Here is a 20,032-nt window from a genome sequence, read left to right on the forward strand (position 1 = left end):
TAATTTAAGGTGACCACACATTTAGATTTTAAATATCATATTTTAAACCTAGTTCTGATGAAAACTAAAGGAGAGAATCCAGGGATCCAGGAAATAAATTAGCATGCATTTATTAGTGATGGTGGTAGTGTATATTAGTCTCTATTTCATTGTGGTAGCAGAGAGTGCTAGGTGTTAGGAGATGCCAAAAATGTCTCAAAAATGAAAGTACTTATTTGACTTGGATACCAGCAACCCTAGAGCCAATCCTTCAATTATCTTAACAAATATTTACAAAACTAAAAATATATGTCGATATATCTGGATACTGAAGAAGCGGAAAGGTGGGTAGAAGCAGAAAGCCCAGAGCCTGTCAGATGGCAAGCACTTAATAAATGCCTACTGACTGACTGATTGCACTTTAGGGCCATCTTCACTATCATCCCAAATTCCATATGTCAAAAACTGAGATGATTACTTTTTCTCCTGAGTCTTCTTCTACTCCTGTTTTTTCCTCCTTCTGTCCAAAAGACTCTGTACAATGTTTCAAATTCTGGTGTGATCTTTGACCCTTCCTTCCTCCCTCTCAGACCTAATCAACAACCAAGTTCTGCTCATTATAACTCTAACATCTTTCACAGCTGTCACCCTAGTCTAGGCCCTCATCATCCTTAATTATCATAAAAATTTTCCAATAGTTTTATTGCCTTTGTTCTTACCCTCTTTTGATCCACATTTCATAACACTGTCAAAGTAATCTTCCTTATACAGAGAGGTCTACTCATGACACTTATATGCTCAAAAATATTCCCTTCTGGATCCCTGAGAAATGTCAGACTCGTTCTTTTGGCATTTAAACCCTTAATCTAGTGCCATGATACTTTTTCACCCTTGCCTAATTACTTGAACCTAAACAACTGAATGTAGGTGGCCCAAATTGTGCTCCATATTTTATCCATCCATCTGCCTCAAATATTTTGCCAACAGCCTTGCAGTCATATACCTGCTCCTCCCCTCTCCTGCCCCCATTTCTACCCTTTGCTCTTGGAACAGTAATAAAAGCAATATTACCACTGCTTCTAGAAAGGATGTGAAGCCAACTATCCTGTGCTTCCTTCACTATTCCTGTGATCCTCCCAGACCAAAGCTCCCTTCTTTGGCCACTATTCTTCTATATTTGTTGTCTTTCCCCATTAGAATGTAAGCTCCTTGAGAGCAAGAACTGATTAACATTTTTATATGAATCTCCAGTACCTACCATGTGACTTATGACATGGTAAGTACTTGATAGTTGCTTTCCTTCTTCCTTTTTTTCTCTTTTCTTTTTCTTTCTCTCTTTTCTTTCCTTCCTTCTTTCCTTCCTTCCTCCTCTCCCCCTCCTCCTTCCTTCCTTCCTTCCTTCCTTCCTTCCTTCCTTCCTTCCTTCCTTCCTTCCTTCCTTCCTTCCTTCCTTCCTTCCTTCCTTCCTTCCTTCCTTCCTTCCCTCCTTCCTTCCTTTCTTCCCTTTTTGCTATAACTAAACTGGGCTATCCTTGTGCCCCAAGCACTTCATATGCTCTCCTATCTCTAAGATACCTTTGTTCATGCAGTGCCTTTTTTCGTTAAAGCATTGTTTGTTAGTGGTACAGTAACACTACCTTATCCTTAGAATTTCCTTCCTCCTCTTCTTTACCGGTTCAATTTATAACCATCCTATAACCCCCCCCCTTAAATGCCACATCTTACATGAAGCCTTCTCTGAGACTCACTGGCAGATTGCAATGTTCCATCTCAGACTTCATGCAGCACTTTATTTTATATCTCTCTGCTATACTTTGTGTGTAATATTGTATATTATGGTTATCTACATTGTGTCTTATCTGACTACTTGTATGTAAGCTTATGAGACATTATTTCTTATCTGAGACATCTAGGTCGCAGTAGTTAGAGAACTGGGCTTGGAATCAGGAAGACTTGGGTTCAAATATGACCCGAGACATTTACTAGATGAGTGACACTGGGCAAGTCACTTAAACTTTGTTCACCTCAGTTTCCTCATCTGTAAAATGGGGAAAGCTCCCAGGTTTTTATAAGGATCAAATAAGATAATATTTGTAAAGTGCTTATTACATTGCCTGCCACAAAGCAGGTACTCTATAAATGTTAGCTATTATTATTTCAGCTTTCTGTCTTTACCAGCACCTAGCACTGTGTTCTATAGCCACCAGGTGTTTAGAAGGTCCAACAAACATTAAATAGACATTTATTAAGTGCCCAATATGTACTAGGTACTTTTCTAGGATACAAAGGCAAAAAAACCAAACACAACATCCCTTGTCTTTAAGAAATTTCATTGCTGTTTGTTGAATAAATGAATGAATGGACTGATCCAATATTTGCTTCCTATGAGAGCTGAGGGTACCATTGCCACACAATACTTTAAGGCTTTTGGAGTCCTGAAAGACTTCCTCTTTCCTCCTCTTTCCAATTATAACAGCTGTGATCTGAGATTGCACTCAAGTCCCTGTTCATTGTCATTTCTACATGCCAAAAATTTAATTAGAAGATTACTTCCAAGTATACACTTATTAGAATCCTAATGATCCCCTCAGAAACAAAGAGAGGGAAAGTGCTTCTTTCTTGACCCTTTGCTGAGTTCTACCATGTATTAAATATTAATTTCTATCATATTGATAATGAGAAAGGAGACATGCTTTACTGTTGTTGTTGCTGTAATTAAAGAGTGATCCCTCCCCCCCTCACTCCACACTACTTACTTTTTCTTTGTGCTTTGAAGTGCTTTGGTGAGCTTGTCTGCCAGTTTCTGAAGGCCTTTGGCGTAACTAATCTCTAGGTTAGCCCTGTCAACAGAAGAATAAGATATTTAACAGAAAGGACATCACCATAAATCAAGATGAAACTCAGACCCTTAGAATCTCAGAGCTGGAAAATGCCTTAGTAACCATCATGTAGCCCCTTGACGCTCTGGTGAAGCCAATGAACCCCTTCTCGGGATAATAATTTAAATAATTTTTAAATAATTAACAACCACCACACACATTTACTGAAGGCTTATTATGTGCCAGTCCCTATGATTGTTGTTAGGAGTTAGAAGAAATAAAAATACAATTTTAAAGTTCCACGTCCCCTGAACTCTATTTCCACAGATCCTCATGTTCCATGGTAAACATTCTTGACCTAGCTGAAGATCATACATGATTGAATAATTGTCTCTACAAAATAGGCAACAGTTGGTCATCTAGTCTTTGTCTGAAGACCTCCAGTGAGGGGATCCTCGCTGCCTCCCAGGAAAGTCCATTCCATTTTGGAATAGCTCTAGTAATTAGGGAGTTTTTCCATGTATCAAGCCCAAATCTGCCTCTTCGGACCTTCTTCCCATGGCTCCCAGTGCTATCCTCTGGGGCCTGGCACAGGGCAAGTCTAATCTCTCTTGCATGGGATATCCCTTCAAAACTTTGAAGACAGCCATCACATCTCTCCAAAGGCTTCTCTTCACCAGACCACATATCCAAGTTCCTTCAAATGATACTCATATGGGAAATACATTTGGATGTACCACACATATACATGAGCACACAAACGTACATCATTGAAGAGCATATGCACACGCAGCTGAGCTCTGGCAAACATTAAGTACCAATATAAAACAGGGAAGCAATATGGTTTAGTAATTGATAGAGAACTAACCTCAAGCCCAGAATATCTAGGTTTGAGTTTCATCTCTGATACCTACTGTCTGTATAAACTTCGGCAAGTCACAACCTCTTTTCATTCTAGGCAACTCTCTAAGACTATACATTGGAGAGAAAGTGTAAACCTGTATTAATAGAGAGAGTTTTTTGAAACTGGAGTTCCCTATAAAAGGGAAATTACAGACCCAGTGCTTATCCCTGTAAAAACAGATCATCGTTGTTTGTTTAACTGTTGTTGTTCAGTAGAGTTTGACTCTTCATGACTTCATGTGGGGTTTTCTTGGCAGAGGTAGTTAAGTGGCTTGCCATTTCCTTTTCCAGATCATTTTACAGATGAGGAAACTGAGGTAAACTGGGTTCAGTGACTTGCCTAGGGTCACACAGCTAATAAGTGTCTGCGGCCAGATTCAACTCAGGAAGATGAGTCTACCTGATTCCAGGCCCAGCACCCTATCCATTGTGCCACCTAGCTGCCCCCAAACAGAAATGAAGTATCTGATAAACATCTTCCTGCTCTATAAGAGGCTTTCACTCAAGTTAGAAACAGATTTCCAAGTAGCACCTCAACTAATCGGATTAGCTTTACATTATAACTAGATACTATAATGTGACATATTGTGATTCAATTAGCCAAACAGGAACCTAGTAATGGAAAGCCACAGAAATAATAAAATCAAGGTTGGCAATCACAATTTCCATTACCTTGTAGCCTGGACAGAACCCCACAGGAAGCTTGGGGCATGCCCTCCTAGGGCCAACTCTTTTGTAGTTCTATGCAGATCAGAATACTACAGCATTAAACTAATTTTATTATGAGGTAGCTGCCCTTTTTCAGAGACACCAACAGATGAAATGAGGCAATATTATTATTCATCTCACTTTTTACTAAAGACACACAACCCAGGAAATTAAGTTCAATTTGCCTGACATTTTCCACTTTTACATGAACTAGAGAGGTTTTGGTTTCATGTTTTATTTTCAAGCTTTAGAATTTATTTTTAATATTAATTATATTTGTGATACTTTATTATGTCTTCTTTTCATTTGGGGCACAACCTCGGGACCCTCCAGAAATTGTTAATAACTAAATTATTCCACAAAAATTAACTAAAGATAATTCCACAGTAGAAAATAGCATAGACTCCTTCTGGAATAGGATTCAGACTACAGATACTTCCTTGCTAACTTGTTATTCATTTGCTCCTATCTAGTTATTTATGCCATTAGTTACTCTGACTACTTTTTTTTCCTTCGAATAACATTTTATTTTTCCCTAATTATATGTAAAACAATTTTTAACATTTGTTTTTTAAAATTTTGTGTTTCAAATTCTCTCCCTCCCTTCCCTCTCTTCTTGATATGGTAAGAGATTTTATATAGGTTATACATGCATAATCATACAAAACATATTTCCATATTAGTCATGTTGTGAAAGAAAACGCAGACAAAAAACAACAACTCCTGCCACACAAAAATATAGAGAGTGAAAATAATGTTTCAATCTGCATTCAGACTCCATCAGTTCTTTCTCAAGAAGTGGATAGCATTTTTTATTGTGAGTACTCTGGAGTTATCTTGGATCCTTGTATTGCTGAGAAAGCTGTCATTCCACAGTTGATCATTGTACAATATTGCTGTTACATTGTATGGTGTTCTCCTGGTTCTGTTCACTTCATTTTGCATCAGTTCATGCATCAGGTTTTTCCGAGATCTGCCTCCTTGTCATTTCTTATAACACAATAGTATCCCATTACATTCATATACCACAACTTGTTCAGCCATTCCCTAATTGATGGACATCCCTTCAATTTCTTTGCCAACACAAAATGAACTGCTAGAAATATTTTTGTACAAATAGGTCATTTTCTCTTTCTTTTAAAAAAAAATCTCTTTAGGGATACAGACCTAGTAGTGGTATTGCTGGATCAAAAAGTATGCACAGTGTACTCTAGCTACTTTTGGTGAGAAAAAGACCAGAGGATGACATGTGAAGACTAAGATAAAGAAACCCATCTATCTGTAACTGGCAGGCTCATTGCCCAATTGTAGCAAGAGCTTCACTAAAAGGTGGTGCTTTTAAAACAATGTAGTTAAACACAATACTTCAGTAAGTTTGGAAGTAACACTTTGTTGATTAGCAACAGGCTCAGTTTGAGAAACAAGAAAGTATCACAGGATTGAAGGAGAAATCTGGAGGAAATATCAACACCCTCAAGTCTCTGAGAACACACCAGATCTCTTCTTGGAAGGGAAGGGAATGAGTATTTATATAGCGTGTAATTAGTGCTAGGCACTGTGCTTTGCAAGGCAACTGGGTGACACGCTAGATAGAGGACTAGGCCTGAAGTCAGGAAGAATCTTCTTCATGAGTTCAAATCTGCCTTCAGATACTAGCTATGTAACCTTGGGCAAGTCATTTAACCCAATTTCCTCATCTGTAAAATGAGAAGAAAATGGAAAATCACTCCTGTATTTTTGCTAAGAAAACCCCAAATGACATCATAGAGAGTCAGACACACCACTACCACCACCACCACCACCAACTTGTTTTGCAAATATTACCTCATTTGATCCTCACAACAACTCTGAGAGGTATGTTATTGTCCACACTTCACAATTGAAGCAACTGAGGCAGACAGAAGTTAAATGACTTGCCCAGGGTCAAATGACTTGCCCAGGGTCACACAGCTAGCTAATAAGTGTTGAGGGTGGATTTCAACTCCAGGCCCAGAATCTAAACACTGTGCCACCTAGCTACCTCTTGTGGACTTCCTGGTATGATCCTCCTGGTTCCATTATCAATCTGCTCTCAGAGATGATTTAAACTGATAAAAAATGCTTAGACAGCTCATAAAACTAGAGTTAGAAGGTCATCTAGCTCAACTTACTGATGAGAAAACAGGTCGAGGTGTGCCTTTGTCCTTTGTTCCCAAAGAAGGCCATGACATCTTGATGTCATGACTTGCAGTGAATTGGATTTTCTTTAAGTGAGGGAGTGTGCAAGGTCACCAACCTCTGGAGATGGCCCTGGAAGTTTAAGGCAATTGGGGTCAAGTGATTCGCCCAAGGTCATGTAAGTGTCTGAGGTGAGATTTGAACTCAGGTCCTCCCAACTTCAGGACCTGTTCTCTATCCACTGCACCACCTACCTGCCTCAGGTATACCCTAAGACACACAGGGAGGAAGCATCAGGAGGCAGGATTTAAACCCAGGGCCTCTGCCTCTAGAACCAGGGCTCTTTACACTGCTCCATGCTGCCTCCTAAGAGGCACCCCCCCCCCCAAAAAAATTTGGTAACAGCCCAGGATCAAAGGATTATAGGATTTAGAACTGGAATCGATCAGTCTCAGAGATGAATCCACCCTGTCTCTTGCAAGGTCACTCAGAACAACTGTCAAAGATTCCTGCTAAGAAAGAGAATGCTGGCCACAGGCCAAGCCAATAGCGTTCACTTGCTAGAATTGCAGGAAGCTCTGGTCTGACAGCTGCTGAAGAGTGCAAGCTCAAAGCACGGCCAAGGAAAGGAGAGTGCCTTTTACCGAAGCAGAGCTGGGCACTTCTGCCCAGGGGCAGGCTGGACCTCCAGACCCTCTTCATGTCTAGGCAGCCCAGTCTGGGCCTGAGCCTTCCTGGAACCAGACGGTGAATTTCACTGGGACCCTTGGTCCTCAGCACCAGGGTTCCCTTACTGACTTCCTGCAAAAGCAGGCTGACAAGATTAAATTAAAATATGGCAGATTGTCCACTAGGAAGCCTCATCTTTAAGCACAGTATCCTAGGGGCCTGCAGCAGAGCTCAATGAGCATCTCTCTGGGGGTCATCTCCTCTCCCCCCACCCCCAAACCAGTCCTTCTGGTTCTTCTATGCCTGCTTGCTCCCAAGGGCGTTCAGCCAGCCAAATTTTTGCTAATGCTCTTTCCTGACTTGTTTATGATGCCCTCTTTGTGCACTGCCATCACAGTAGCTGCATGCACAGGGATTTGGGGACTGAGAATTGCTGGGGAAGTGGGTTTTACATCCTTCTTCAAATGGACACAGCCTTGAATCTTGCCTCTTAGTAGTCAGAACCATAAAAGTTCCTGCCTGCAATAGTGTCAAGAGATGAAGTCTGGGGATGCCATTTACCCACAATGCCTTCCTTCCCTACAGCCCTGCTGGTATCATCACCTCCACCTCTTCCCAGCTGGTAGTCAGGACTCCATCCCTGAGTCCCTTGGTTCTGATAGGTCATCTTTTTTCCTTATCTTGCTCAGCTAGGCCTCCACATCACTCTCCTGCCCCGCGTTGTCCTGAACAGTTATCAGCCCCTTTTTACAGATGAGCAAACTAAAGTTGAATTGGGTTAAGAGAATGGCATATAGTGATAGATAACAGGTGTCATAGAGGGATCTGGAGTCTAGGTCTTCCTGTCTCCATGTCCAGCATTGTATTCAGGATGTCACACAGCAGAGGGCATCATGTTGTCACAAGCCACCAACCTAGTTTGTTGGAGGTTTTTTTTGTTATTCTTTTTTTCCTAGCAAGCTTGAAGCCTGAGTTAGTGTGTCTAGAATAAGGGAAGATTTATCACCGGTCCCTTCTGTCTCAATTTATTGATGACCTGGAGGGCTTTTAAATATCCAGCATTCAAATCTCCTGAGCAAGGCAGGCTGCAAATCTCATCTCTACTCTGGCATTGCAAGTCCCTAATGAACATTTGTGAAACCCCAGCAGATCACTCAATCTATATTTCAGGAGCAACCAAAATAAAGCAAGAGAGAACAATGGGGCAGAATGGGGATGGATGAGAAGGCAGTTTAATGATTCTGTATATACCTTCTGGAGAGGCAGCCTTAAGACTGATAAAAGCCCCCCCAGCCTTCAAGGGCCCTAAATGGCCTTTGCCAAAACATTCTTCAGGAATTAAATCCTGTTTGATTCCTGTTAAGTCAGAATGTTTATGATTTGAAACAAAAGAAAGGAGATAAGGCATGAGCCTAATTCAGTAGTTCGTGCCCTCTTGGATGGAATTCCTGCTGAACACAATCAAAATAACCTTGGTATTTCTGGGCAGCCCTGCAGCTGGGGCTGGATGCTCTTCAGAACCACAAGAATAAGGTCGCTGCAAATTGTTTTCTCCTTATTGTCCTCTGACAATGGCTTTTTATCATGTGTTTGTCACTTTCCACAGCAGAACTCATCTGAGAAAATAGAATCCCCTTTTTCAAATAGCCAGAAGCAAGGTAGTATAGAATGCCTCATTTGTAGGGACCTTTTCCTATTTCTTCACCAAGGATACATTCAGAAATAGTTCTTCATATTTCATGGCCATTACACCCAGACCTAAATCTAGGTTCCCATGCTAGCTCCTTTACACAGATGGATGTAACTGTAACCATAGATAATTAGGACTAGAGAAAGGCAACAGGAGCATGAGTCCAGACATTTGCAGGCCTTCTGCAGTAGAGGATTAACCGAGTCCATCACCTAGTTAGTAAAAAAGAATTAGAACAGGAATCTACAAGATGACAGACTTCCTCCTCTAACCCACCCCTAGTGGCAGTATCCAGGTGATCTCCTTTCCCCAACCTGCCTGTCCTGCTTCCCCAACCCAAATGAATTTGTCTTACAGAGAGTTCATTGTGGGGCAGCTGGGTGGTGCAGTAGATAAAGCACCAGCCCTGGATTCAGGAGGACCTGAGTTCAAATCTGACCTCAGACACTTGACACTTGGCAGCTGTGTGACCCTGGGCAAGTCACTTAACCTTTATTGCCCCAAGGGGAGGGGGGGAAGAGCCACAAAAGAGAGTTCATTGGACCGAGTTAGTCAAGAAGGGTTTATTGAGTGCTTGCTCATGTTTGGTACATTTGCCCAGAGTGCAGAAATTGCTGGTCATGGCTCTGTATGTGCATCCTGTGGTGTATCATTCCAGTTACTTTTCATGATCATGAACAGGGAAATTACCAGCATTAGGTTTTAAATATATTTTCCAACTTCTTTTCAAGTAAAAAAGTTATTATCAGTAATGGTTCCATGTCAAAATGTAGTATCCAGAAAGGTGGGTAGGGTAAGGATGGATTAGGCATTATATAATTTCCTTTCAGTGTAAAGAAAAAAATATAAATAAACACACAAAAATGTAAGTGATAGCGAGCAAGGGAGGTTCATAGGATCAGAGATTTGGAGCTGAAGAGGATTGTAGAAGCCATCTGGGCCAGCCCCTCATCTGATAGATGACATACTGAGGCCAAAAGAGGGTATGCTGTACTCCTGGATCAATAAAGATTATAATGAAAAAAGCCTCCTCGTGTCTCTGTGGAGGCTACCTCCATGACCTGAAGGGATGCCAAGGGAGTAAGTGTTCCTGCTGCTCCGAGTTAGGAATGGCTTTTCAGCATAAAAATAAGTCCATTGCTAAGGGGGGGGGGCGGGGAAAGTCAGTATGATGTAGGGAAAAGAAAGTCCTTTTTGCATCCCTGGGCCTCAATTTCCTCATTTCTAAATGTTGTGAGAAGAAGTACTTTGGCATTTTAAATGCTATATAAATGTGATTTAGTGTTATTGATGGACCAAACAATGATTTTTTTAAAGGCCCTTTAGAGTAACAGAAAAGAGTGATGTTGAAGTCAGAGATATAATTTTTTTTTTATCTAAATTTTCTTGGTATGATTTGTTTTACATCATTTGTTTGCACTCTATTTGCTACCCCATCTAGCTGCCCTTTATTCCCTAGCCCCCTGTTAATTAAATTGTATATAGCAATATTTGAGTGACTAAGTCATTTTGACCATTATAAATACCCAAGTTAACTGCAAAGGACCTGTGAAGGGAGACACCATCTACATCCAGAGAAAGAACTAATAAACAGAAGTAGCTATAGAATGATTTTACATATATTTGTGTGTGTCTAAAGGTAGCCATCTCTAGGGTGAAGGAGGTGGGAGGAGGGAAGAATAAAAGGAGAAAAAGTTACATAATACCTTTATCGGATATTTAAAAGGAATAGCAAGGAACAGCTGGGTGGTGCAGTGGATAAAGCATTGGCCCTGGATTCAGGAGCACCTGAGTTCAAACCTGGCCTCAGACACTTGATACTTACTGGCTGTGTGACCCTGGGCAAGTCGCGTAACCCTCATTGCCCGAAAAAAATAAAGCAAGCTGTACATAATAGATTTGCAGTTTTATGTGTAATCATTTCTTTTTTCCCTATTCTACTGTGTTATGAAAATGCTTGTTTTATCTAAGTTCAGACTAAAATAAATAATTTTTAATAAATATGAACTTACTGCTCTGTACCTCAGCTCCTTGGTTTCTGAACTTTTTGCTTTCAACAACCTCTATACCACAATCTCCCTGGGATCAGGTCCCTAACAATTGCTCTCCATGCATTCACCCTACCTCAGCTTGGATTGATACCTAGGATCAATTAGCTTCTGTTTAAGCTTTGGCTCTACAGTAGTCTCATCTCAATTAGACCTTGAACCTTCTCACTTGTATTGATAGCTCTTGGGTCTATTTTCTCTAATCATATCTCCATATCCCTACCCCTTTGCCAATTTTTGTCTACTCTACGCCTGTGTTTAAATCTCCTTCCACCAACCCCTCAGGTCTGGTTGGATCTCTGATCCTGGCCTTCTCCACTGGGGACTAATCCCGAGTTATGACACTGGGGAGGACCCTATACAATGCATCTGTTGAATCAGTAACCAATCTTTTTTCTTTAAAATCTTCAGAAAAATAAAATCACACGCTCTCCTTTTATAATTCTTTGAAAGTCTCACAAGCACCTCCTAATATCTACTATCTTTTCTCTCTAAAGAATCCAATACGCTCCTCCAAATTAAATCAATATATACTTTAATGCCAGATGTCTTCATTGCAAAGATGGGCGATAGAAAGAGAACAATGAAAAATTGTGTGGGGAAATGTGGCTTAGGAGTCTGAAATGAAAGAGCTTATAGGCTTATAGACTACAGAGAAACTCCCTGCCAATATATCATGAATACTTCCTTCAAAAAGAGACTAGGAGCTGGGAGGGACCTTAGATAGTAGAGGTCGTCTAGTCTAATGCCCTTATTTTACAAATAGGGAAAATGAGGCACAGAGAAGTTAAATGACTTGGCTAAGATCACATAGATATTAAACAGAAGAGGCAGAATTTGAACCCTGGTTATCTGACTCCAAACCCATGCAGATCATAATCTCATCATGCCTTAGTGGGCAACCTTCATGAGTTTCTGAGGTCCAGAGAATTCATCCCATGGTGCTAACCTTATGGTGATGACCCTCTTCCATTACAAAGATAAAAAAGGCGAGAGGATAGAATTGCTTTTTGAAAATTTGACCTTCAGTTTCTCACAAGAGAGCAATTGATTTTCCCCAGCAGAGACTGTCTTCAACTATAGCTGAGAGCAAGCAGGAGCCCAGACATTCACAGACACACATGCCAGAAATGGACCTTTGATGCAATTACTGATGGGATTTACAAAGGCAAAGGGATCCTTTTGCCATTAGGCATTCAGAAAATGACTGTGTGTCTCTCCAGGCAGATCAAAGTTTGCCTGCCTCTGCTGGAACAGGCAAATTGAACTTATTAATTGGGGGAAAACAAGTTAAGTGTGACACAGGGAATTGCAGAACATCAAGGGAAAAAAAGTCATTTCAACATGAACTCTGCTTAAAGTGGCTTAAAAAACAGAGTTCTTTCTGGACCTGGAGTCAGGAAGATCTGAGTTTAAATATTGCCTCTGACACTTGCTTTACTGTATGACCCTAGGGGAGTCAGTTGACCTCTCTCAACCTCAGTTTCTTCATCTATAAAATGGGGATATTATCTTATAGGGTTGTTCTGAGGATTAAATGAGCTAACAATGTGTAAAGTGTTTTGCCAGCCTTAAAGTTCTGTGTAAATTCTATTGTCCTCATTATCATTATCACTGAAAATGAGGAAAAATGGAAGCAGGCAGCTCACCTTTCAGATGAAAGATAAGCCAGGCTCATAGCTTGATTGGGATAAGGACACTTGGTGTCTAAGTGAAGAACAAAACCACACTATTTACCCTGTCAGAAACATAACTATTCTGTAGCAGCAGTGAGGAATAAGCAGCTTTCATGTCAACAGAAAAAGTAGTCAGGGCCTAATCATTAATTCTCCACCTCTGATGGTACCAAATGCCATCTTTCTCTAAACCTGGATTTCATTATTTCACTCTGCCTGAATAATAAAATGATTTATTTTTTATTTCAACTCAACCAAATTTTATCAAATGCAAAACATTGTGTTAATTGCTGGGGAGGGAGAGAGGGAGGGAGAGAGAGAGAGAGAGAGAGAGAGAGAGAGAGAGAGAGAGAGAGAGAGAGTCTCTACCCTCAAGGATTTTATGAGTCTACTTTCACTACAGCAAGGCCATGAGGTAGTGAGTTCTAATGTTATTAGTCTCATTTTACAGATGAGGAAATAAGTTCGTGAATTTTTTTCAGAGCTGGTACTAAAACTTCAGATCTCTTAAGTCCAAACAGTCTGTTTCCAAATAAATTACGTCCTACTTCTCTCCACTTCCAAAAGTGAAAATCCACAGTGGATAATCTCCATTTCAAAAGCACCATATTGCTATTGTATGGATATGTCCATGATATTTCTGTTGTTGGGCAAGAAGTTCATTTTTAAAAACATATTAAAAAGTTTTTTTTCATTATTCTGAACTTGATAAACACCAACAAGTAGAAACATTTCTATATGCAAAGATGGATGGGAAAAGATGCTTGTGCATGAAATTGCGAATCTCCATTATGGATTGCTTCTTTTCAAAAAATACATAAAAATTCAGCACATTAGTTCCAAAGCTTGTTCTGTTCATCTGTTTCCTTGTGAACCTCCTTTGGTCTCTCACATGCACAGTTGGAGGTGTCAAACATATAGTCCTAATGGCATGGAGCCCATGTCACTCATGAGCAGGTGTGGACTCAACCAGATTAAAATTTAATTAGAAGATTTTAAGAAAATAAATTAAAATACACCAGGATGTAGATAATGTTAATATTTGTTTTTCTAGGTCAATATGAGCCCCACAGGGATCCTTATGCATGGTTTAGTGGCCCCCATTTCTATTTTAGTTTGACACCATTGGTTTTTTGTTGTTCAGTTGTGTCTAACTCTCTGTGATCCATTTGGGATTTTCTTGGTAAAGATAGTAGAATGGTTTGCCATTTCCTTCTCCAGATCACTTTACAGATGCAAACAGGATTAAATGACTTGCTCTGGGTCACAAAGCTAGTTGATGTCTGAGACTGGATTTGAACTCAGGAAGATGAGTCTTCCAGACTTCAGAAGAGGCATTCTATCCCCTGTACCAGCACTCTTTCGACTGTAGCACCTAGCTGCCCAAGAGCTAGGAATACAAATGTTATTTGTCCTTGGTTCTCAAAGAGGACTGTGACATCAGAGGATCATGTCATGACTTACACAGAATTGGATTTAAGTGAGGGAGGACTGTGCAAGGTCACCAACCTCACTCTCTCCTCCAGAGCCATCTGGGTTCAATGGCAAGATATATATATATCAGTACAACTGGAGATAGCCTTGGATGTTTAAGGCAATTGGGGTTAAGTGACTTGCCCAGGGTGACACAGTTAGTGTCTGAAGTGAGATTTGACTTCAGGTCCTCTTGACTCCAGGGCCAGTGCTCTATCCACTGCACTACCTAGTTGCCCCTAGGGATACAAATAGAGTAGAGAGAAAGACATTCCCAATCCTCAAGGAGCTTACATTCTAATAGGGGAAGACTGCACATAAAAGGCAGCTGAAAATCTTGGAGTGGGGAAAGATAAAGGTGGTATTGTAGAGAAGGCCCATAGAGTTAGAGGTGTAGCCTGGTGAAGAATGAAGACATGATTGGCCTGGGCCAGTCAGAGGAAGAGGCTCCAGGCACATAATGTACTTCCATTTCTGTGAGAAGTAGTCCAGGAATGGAGTGAGCTTCCAGGGGGAAGAAGCTTCTAGGATATTGTAGAGAAATTATGGGAATCAGGAAGGTTGGACAGTGCCTGACATATAGCAGCTGTTGATTCCATGGTTTAAACTAGTGCCTAAAGCAGGACGCATCCAGAATAGTTTCTGTCAACTTAACTATAGACCTTTAATTAATCCTTTGTGTTTAGGTCATTCGTGTTTCTGCTGGTGAGATACAAGTAATTGCCTCAAGCTGTCATGCTCTTTGCGTTTTAAAATGACTTTCTTCCTTCTCCATCATATAGGTAAAGCATGAAGAGAGAAATCCCTAGTCACATAAATGCCTGCATCTGTTTCTGTCTTACTCAGAGAGTGTTTGCAAACCTCAAAAATGTTTGTGGACGGATGCCATCGTTCACTAATGGCGTGACCAAGAACAGATGGCTTCCCTAATCTTCTCAAGACTTAGAACATACGGAAATGGATCTAAAATAACAGCAGAGGGGAAGAGAGGTAAGATGTTAATACAGTCTGTGCAGGTGAGGCCCCTTGCTCCAGAGAAACAGTCAAGATGACTGATAGATACAGAAGGGCACCTCCTGATTCCAAAGGATTATTACCAACCCCTGTGCTCAACCTTATCTCACCTAATCATAACTGGTGCATTCAAAAGGTGCCAAGGAGTTTCCCTATCCAGAGTATGAAACACTGATATCTCAAACCATTGTTGCTGCTTAGTTCTAAGCAGGGCTGGTTTTCTGGGAGGACCTGAGAAACTAGATGGCAGTGAAAGTGAGGAACACATGTATCCTCTTATCATTTCTGTGTATTCTTCCGCTATAAATAGTTATCAACCAACATGCCATTAGACTGTATGCTGTTGAAAGTTTAACAACCTACTCTATCTTCTCCTCCTCCCCTGAAGTGTGCACACTTGCGAGTTGGTTCAGCGTACCCCTCACCCCTGGTTACAGGCTTTTCAGATCCTGAAACCATGTTTTTGTAAGAGGAAAGTGGAAAAAAAAAACCCAACAAGATCTGGTTATACAGAGGAAAAAATTCAGAAGGAAATAACAAGGGATATTGGGAAGCAATTCCCCAGCTTCATTCTTTCACTCCCACTTTATTCAGTCAGTCAAAACTGCGATAGCTCATATATTGGTAATAGTTTGAAGCAGATGAAACTTTCTTCACAATTGCCCCATGAAGTACATGGTCAGTAGCATTTAGGGACTCCTATTTGTATACCACTGCACTGAGCCCTATCTAACATATTGGGCAACCAGATCATTGAGGTCTTACGGGTTGGGGTTCAGGTCTCATCCTATTATTTGATCAACTCAGAGATAATCAGAGACTCAAGGTGGAAGTTGCTTTCTTCATAGGAAGCTGATCTTATGTTAAAATCACTCAGTTGGTGACTGATAAAAACATTTTCTTCTTGTTGTTGTCATTCAACTGTTTCAGTTTTGTCTAACACTTTGTAACCCCATTTGGGGTTTTCTTGGAAAAGATACTGGAGGGATTTGCCATTTCTTTTCCCAGCTCATGAGCCAGAGAAGGAAATTGAGTCAAACAGGGTCAAGTGATTTGCCCAGGGTCACACAGCTAATAATTATCTGAGGCCAGATTTGAACTCAGGAAGATGTCTTCCTGATTTCAAGTCCTGTACTCTATCTACTATGCCACTCAGCTGCCTAAAAAGCCATTTTCTACCTGAGATGTATCTCTTTCCACCATCCAATCTACCCTCTGTACCCATGCAAAACCATTCACTTTGCTGTTAGGAGAGAAATAAAACTTTTTTTGGGGGGGAGGGGGGTCAGGGCAATGAGGGTTAAGTGACTTGCTCAGGGTCACACAGCTAGTAAGTGTCAAGTGTCTGAGGCCAGGTTTGAACTCAGGTCCTCCTGAATCCAGGGCCGGTGCTTTATCCACTGCACCACCTAGCTGCCCCCTAGAAATAAAACTTTTTGAAGAATGGGGAAAGAGGGAAAGGGAGAGAGAAAAAAATCAGAGTGGGTTGCTTGCCCTCCTTGCTGTAAAGACCCTTTGCTACAGGGTTTTTTAAATTCAGAAATGAAGAAATGTTGTCAGAAGAATCTAAGACTAAGGTAGATACCCATCTGTCAGGTTAATGTGCAGTGCCATTTAGGCATGGGGTAAGGACTGGAAGATCCCTTAAGGTTCCATTCAGACCTCTTTGTTGTTCATTTGAATCACTCCACCAATAAGCATTGATTAGTATCTACTTTGTGCTGGGCCCTGTGCTGGAGTGCTAGGATTCCAAACCCACAAAAACTCAGCTGTCACTCCTCTCACCAAGTTTACATTCTAAATGAGATCATACTTGTGCTAATCTGGAGCCGATTTCTTCTCTTTACACCCTTTACAGCACACCAGGAAAGCTTTCAAATAAGCATGTCAGGTATTAAGAGGAGAAACATGGATGCTACTGACTTTTCCGGAGAACTGCTGTGTCATTTTAATGGAGCCCAAGTTATATTCCGTGAGATGGAGAGTAATCACAATTCTACCCAAGCTCTCAAACAGAAAAACACAGAACAGCATGTTCTAGAAAGCAGGGCATCTGGAAATCTCCAATCATGTCTCTCATTGCAACTTAAGAGGTAGCAGCTTCCCCCTTTACCCTGCCCCTGCCAATATCTGTACTGTACCTTTGCTGAAGGATTGATGTGAGCTCTTTGCAGAAATTCTCTCCATTTTGAGAAACTTCCTTAAGGTCTTTGTATACTTTATTATACTGAAACAAAACAAGGAGAGAAGGAAGATGAGTGGACAAAAAACATTCACTGTGAACCCAGGATCCTTTTAAGCCTGCAACTGTCCTTTTAAATGGTTATGACTGGCATACATGTCCTTTGGATGAAATCCTAAAAGGAAGATTAGGTCTATTCTGCATTCTATCATAAAGATCCCATAGGACTTTTCATCTAGTCTTGGGTACTGCTGTGCTGATCCTTTACATGGATCAGATTTCATGAAAAATCAGGATTAGCATCTATATGGGTTGTAGGTGTTTCTGACATGCAGCAGTACCTGTTCTCTCCACCGGATTGTAAAGTACATATATAGAAGGAGAAATCAAGGTTGTTCTTTGGAATGGGCTGTAAATATATAACTTGTCTTTCAGTGGTTTTTTACCAAACACTGAAACTTTGGACAAATAATTTTGCTGGTCGCCACCAAATTCCAAACTAAGAATATTAGTTTATCTTTGCACAGAAATATCACATTGTCATCCAAGAAAATGCAAATGAATTATAATTTAACACCTTAAATTAGGTATTTGTGAATAAAGGTTTTGTCTCGCTCTCCTTTTTGCGCCCTTCACCTCTAGTGATAAGACCGACTTTTTCTTAATGAACTGAGCCTCTCTCAAGCCAAGAATTTAAAATGGATCCATTCAGCACACAGACATAAAACGCTAAGCAAAAATCTTTCATGCTTTGGCTTTAGATATATGTTAATTTTCTAAGTAATGACTGTAGGATTTTAAACAAAAAATGGAAAGTTTAAATGGTAGCTTCTGCTGTGTACCCTTCTGACACATTGTAGACATCCAATAATATAGGAGAGTTTCACCTTCCTTCTCACATGCCCCATTGGAGAGGTGTGATAGGATTAGATAACACATAGGGGTTTATATTATACAGTGCATATACTGTGCTAAATTGGGTCAGGAGTAGCTTAGGGTTGTGGGGGAAGAGCTCATTCTTCATAAACTATAATGATAGGGGCTGGACCTATAATTTCATTCATATAGGGGATTCCCAGGTGAGGAGACTCCTCTGCCAATGAAGGGGGGCACCTTCTCTGTGGTATATAGACTTAGAGAATGACCTAGGGCCCTAAGAAGTTAAGTGACTTGCCCAGTGTGACACAATCAGTATATGTCAGAAATGGGACATGAATCCATATTGTGTTTTTTTTTTTTTCTGATTTCAGGGTCATCTTTCTGTCTCTATCTTATTAATCAAATTCTTCTTTTATCCATAAGGCTCTCAATCATTTCTCAGTGACAGTGTCATTTATTCACATCCCTTGGTAAGCCCACAGAAATAGAATTATAACTTTGGAAGGAGCCTCGAGAAATGATCTGATCCACTCCCCTGTTTTAGGAGAGGCAGTGATGACCTGGCAAATTATTTTTTAAAAGCCTATCATAAACAGATACATGTTTTAAAGCACCCACATCCTACTCATCTCTTGTGTCCTTGAATTCCAGGGACAGATTTTGAGCATGGAACAGGGGTTAAGGGAGATTTGACGTAACAAAGAAAACATTGATAACCTTGGCAATGCTGACAAGGGTAATCTGGATGCCAATGGTGATAATTTACATTTATTATTAGTTGTGAAATGAATCTGAAATTTGCCTTCAGGAAAATGAATTATCCCATTTGGGCTTTTTTGATAAAACAACTTGCCAAGATATGAGTAGTTTTCTTATATTATCAAGTCTTCTTCTTGTTTCCCTCTTTCCTAAATAAAGTAGAATTGAGCAGTTTGGGTCAATGACCTACTCAGTTCTCATCAATGATCTTATCATCTATGAGGGATCTTATTGATTTAAGAATTTCTTTCAGTGATGAACACAGCTCAGGGAGAAGATTCTGATAAGATGGCAGAGTAGGTTCAGAAAACTTTCAGTTCTCCAAATTTCCTATACACACACACACACACACACACACACACACACACACACACACACACAAAGACAGCACATCACCTCAGAGGGAAATAAATAAAAGTCAGGGTAAAGCAGGTTTCCTCCTAAGAAAAATGGAGAAGACCCCAGGAAAGGCTCATACCTCCAGGCCTACTCTGCAGAATCAACAAACAAGCCCTGGGGATAGTTGGGTTGAGAGCCAGCCATACGTAGCCTTAGAACTTTCATCTCACTGACGATGTGGGAGTTTGATAGCTGAGTAGAAGACAAGGAAAGAAGGGCTTTCCATTGTCAAGTAATAAAGGACACCAAGTACAGCTGCTCTGACCAGAAGTATTTCAGGTTGTGGCTGCAGGGAAAAGGAACTAGCACATACCTATGAGTACAGTAGCAAAGGGTCAGCAATCTTGCTAGCTGTGGGCCAGCAGGAGGAAAGAATCCCTGGTTTCAGTTCAATAGCAGAGTGGAAAGCCTCCAGAGAGACCACAAGGAGCAAGATCATTTGCAAGATAGTGTGTCTGGGGACCCTACTGGTGGCTTAGGAGTGGAAAGGAGAGCCCAAGGCTGAGGCCTCAGAAAATAACAGTAAGAAAGACCTGAGGCTTGGGGCATCATTCATCATACCTTGAGACTAGAACTTGATTACATTAATAGCTACTAAAACTAAAACTAAACTAAACTAAATTTTGAAAATGATTAAGCAAAGGAGAAAGAACCCAACCATAGATAGCTACTATGGG

The 20,032-nt window shown here is 40.6% G+C and overlaps 1 protein-coding gene across 2 annotated transcripts in view; it reads right to left on the bottom strand.

Moving 5' to 3' along the window:
• The window catches only part of NOSTRIN (nitric oxide synthase trafficking), an 84,526-nt gene that overhangs the window by 51,974 nt on the left and 12,520 nt on the right, over positions 1 to 20,032 (bottom strand). For both annotated transcript variants that reach the window (XM_043990821.1, XM_043990820.1), the window contains exons 2-3: positions 17,278 to 17,363; positions 2,736 to 2,819 (exon numbers count right to left, since the gene is read on the bottom strand). In XM_043990821.1, coding sequence (XP_043846756.1) covers positions 2,736 to 2,819; positions 17,278 to 17,363 — 170 coding nt within the window. The remainder of the gene's footprint in view (positions 1 to 2,735; positions 2,820 to 17,277; positions 17,364 to 20,032) is intronic.

This window comes from Dromiciops gliroides, chromosome 3 (genome assembly GCF_019393635.1).
Source record: "Dromiciops gliroides isolate mDroGli1 chromosome 3, mDroGli1.pri, whole genome shotgun sequence".
Classification (NCBI taxonomy): domain Eukaryota; kingdom Metazoa; phylum Chordata; class Mammalia; order Microbiotheria; family Microbiotheriidae; genus Dromiciops; species Dromiciops gliroides.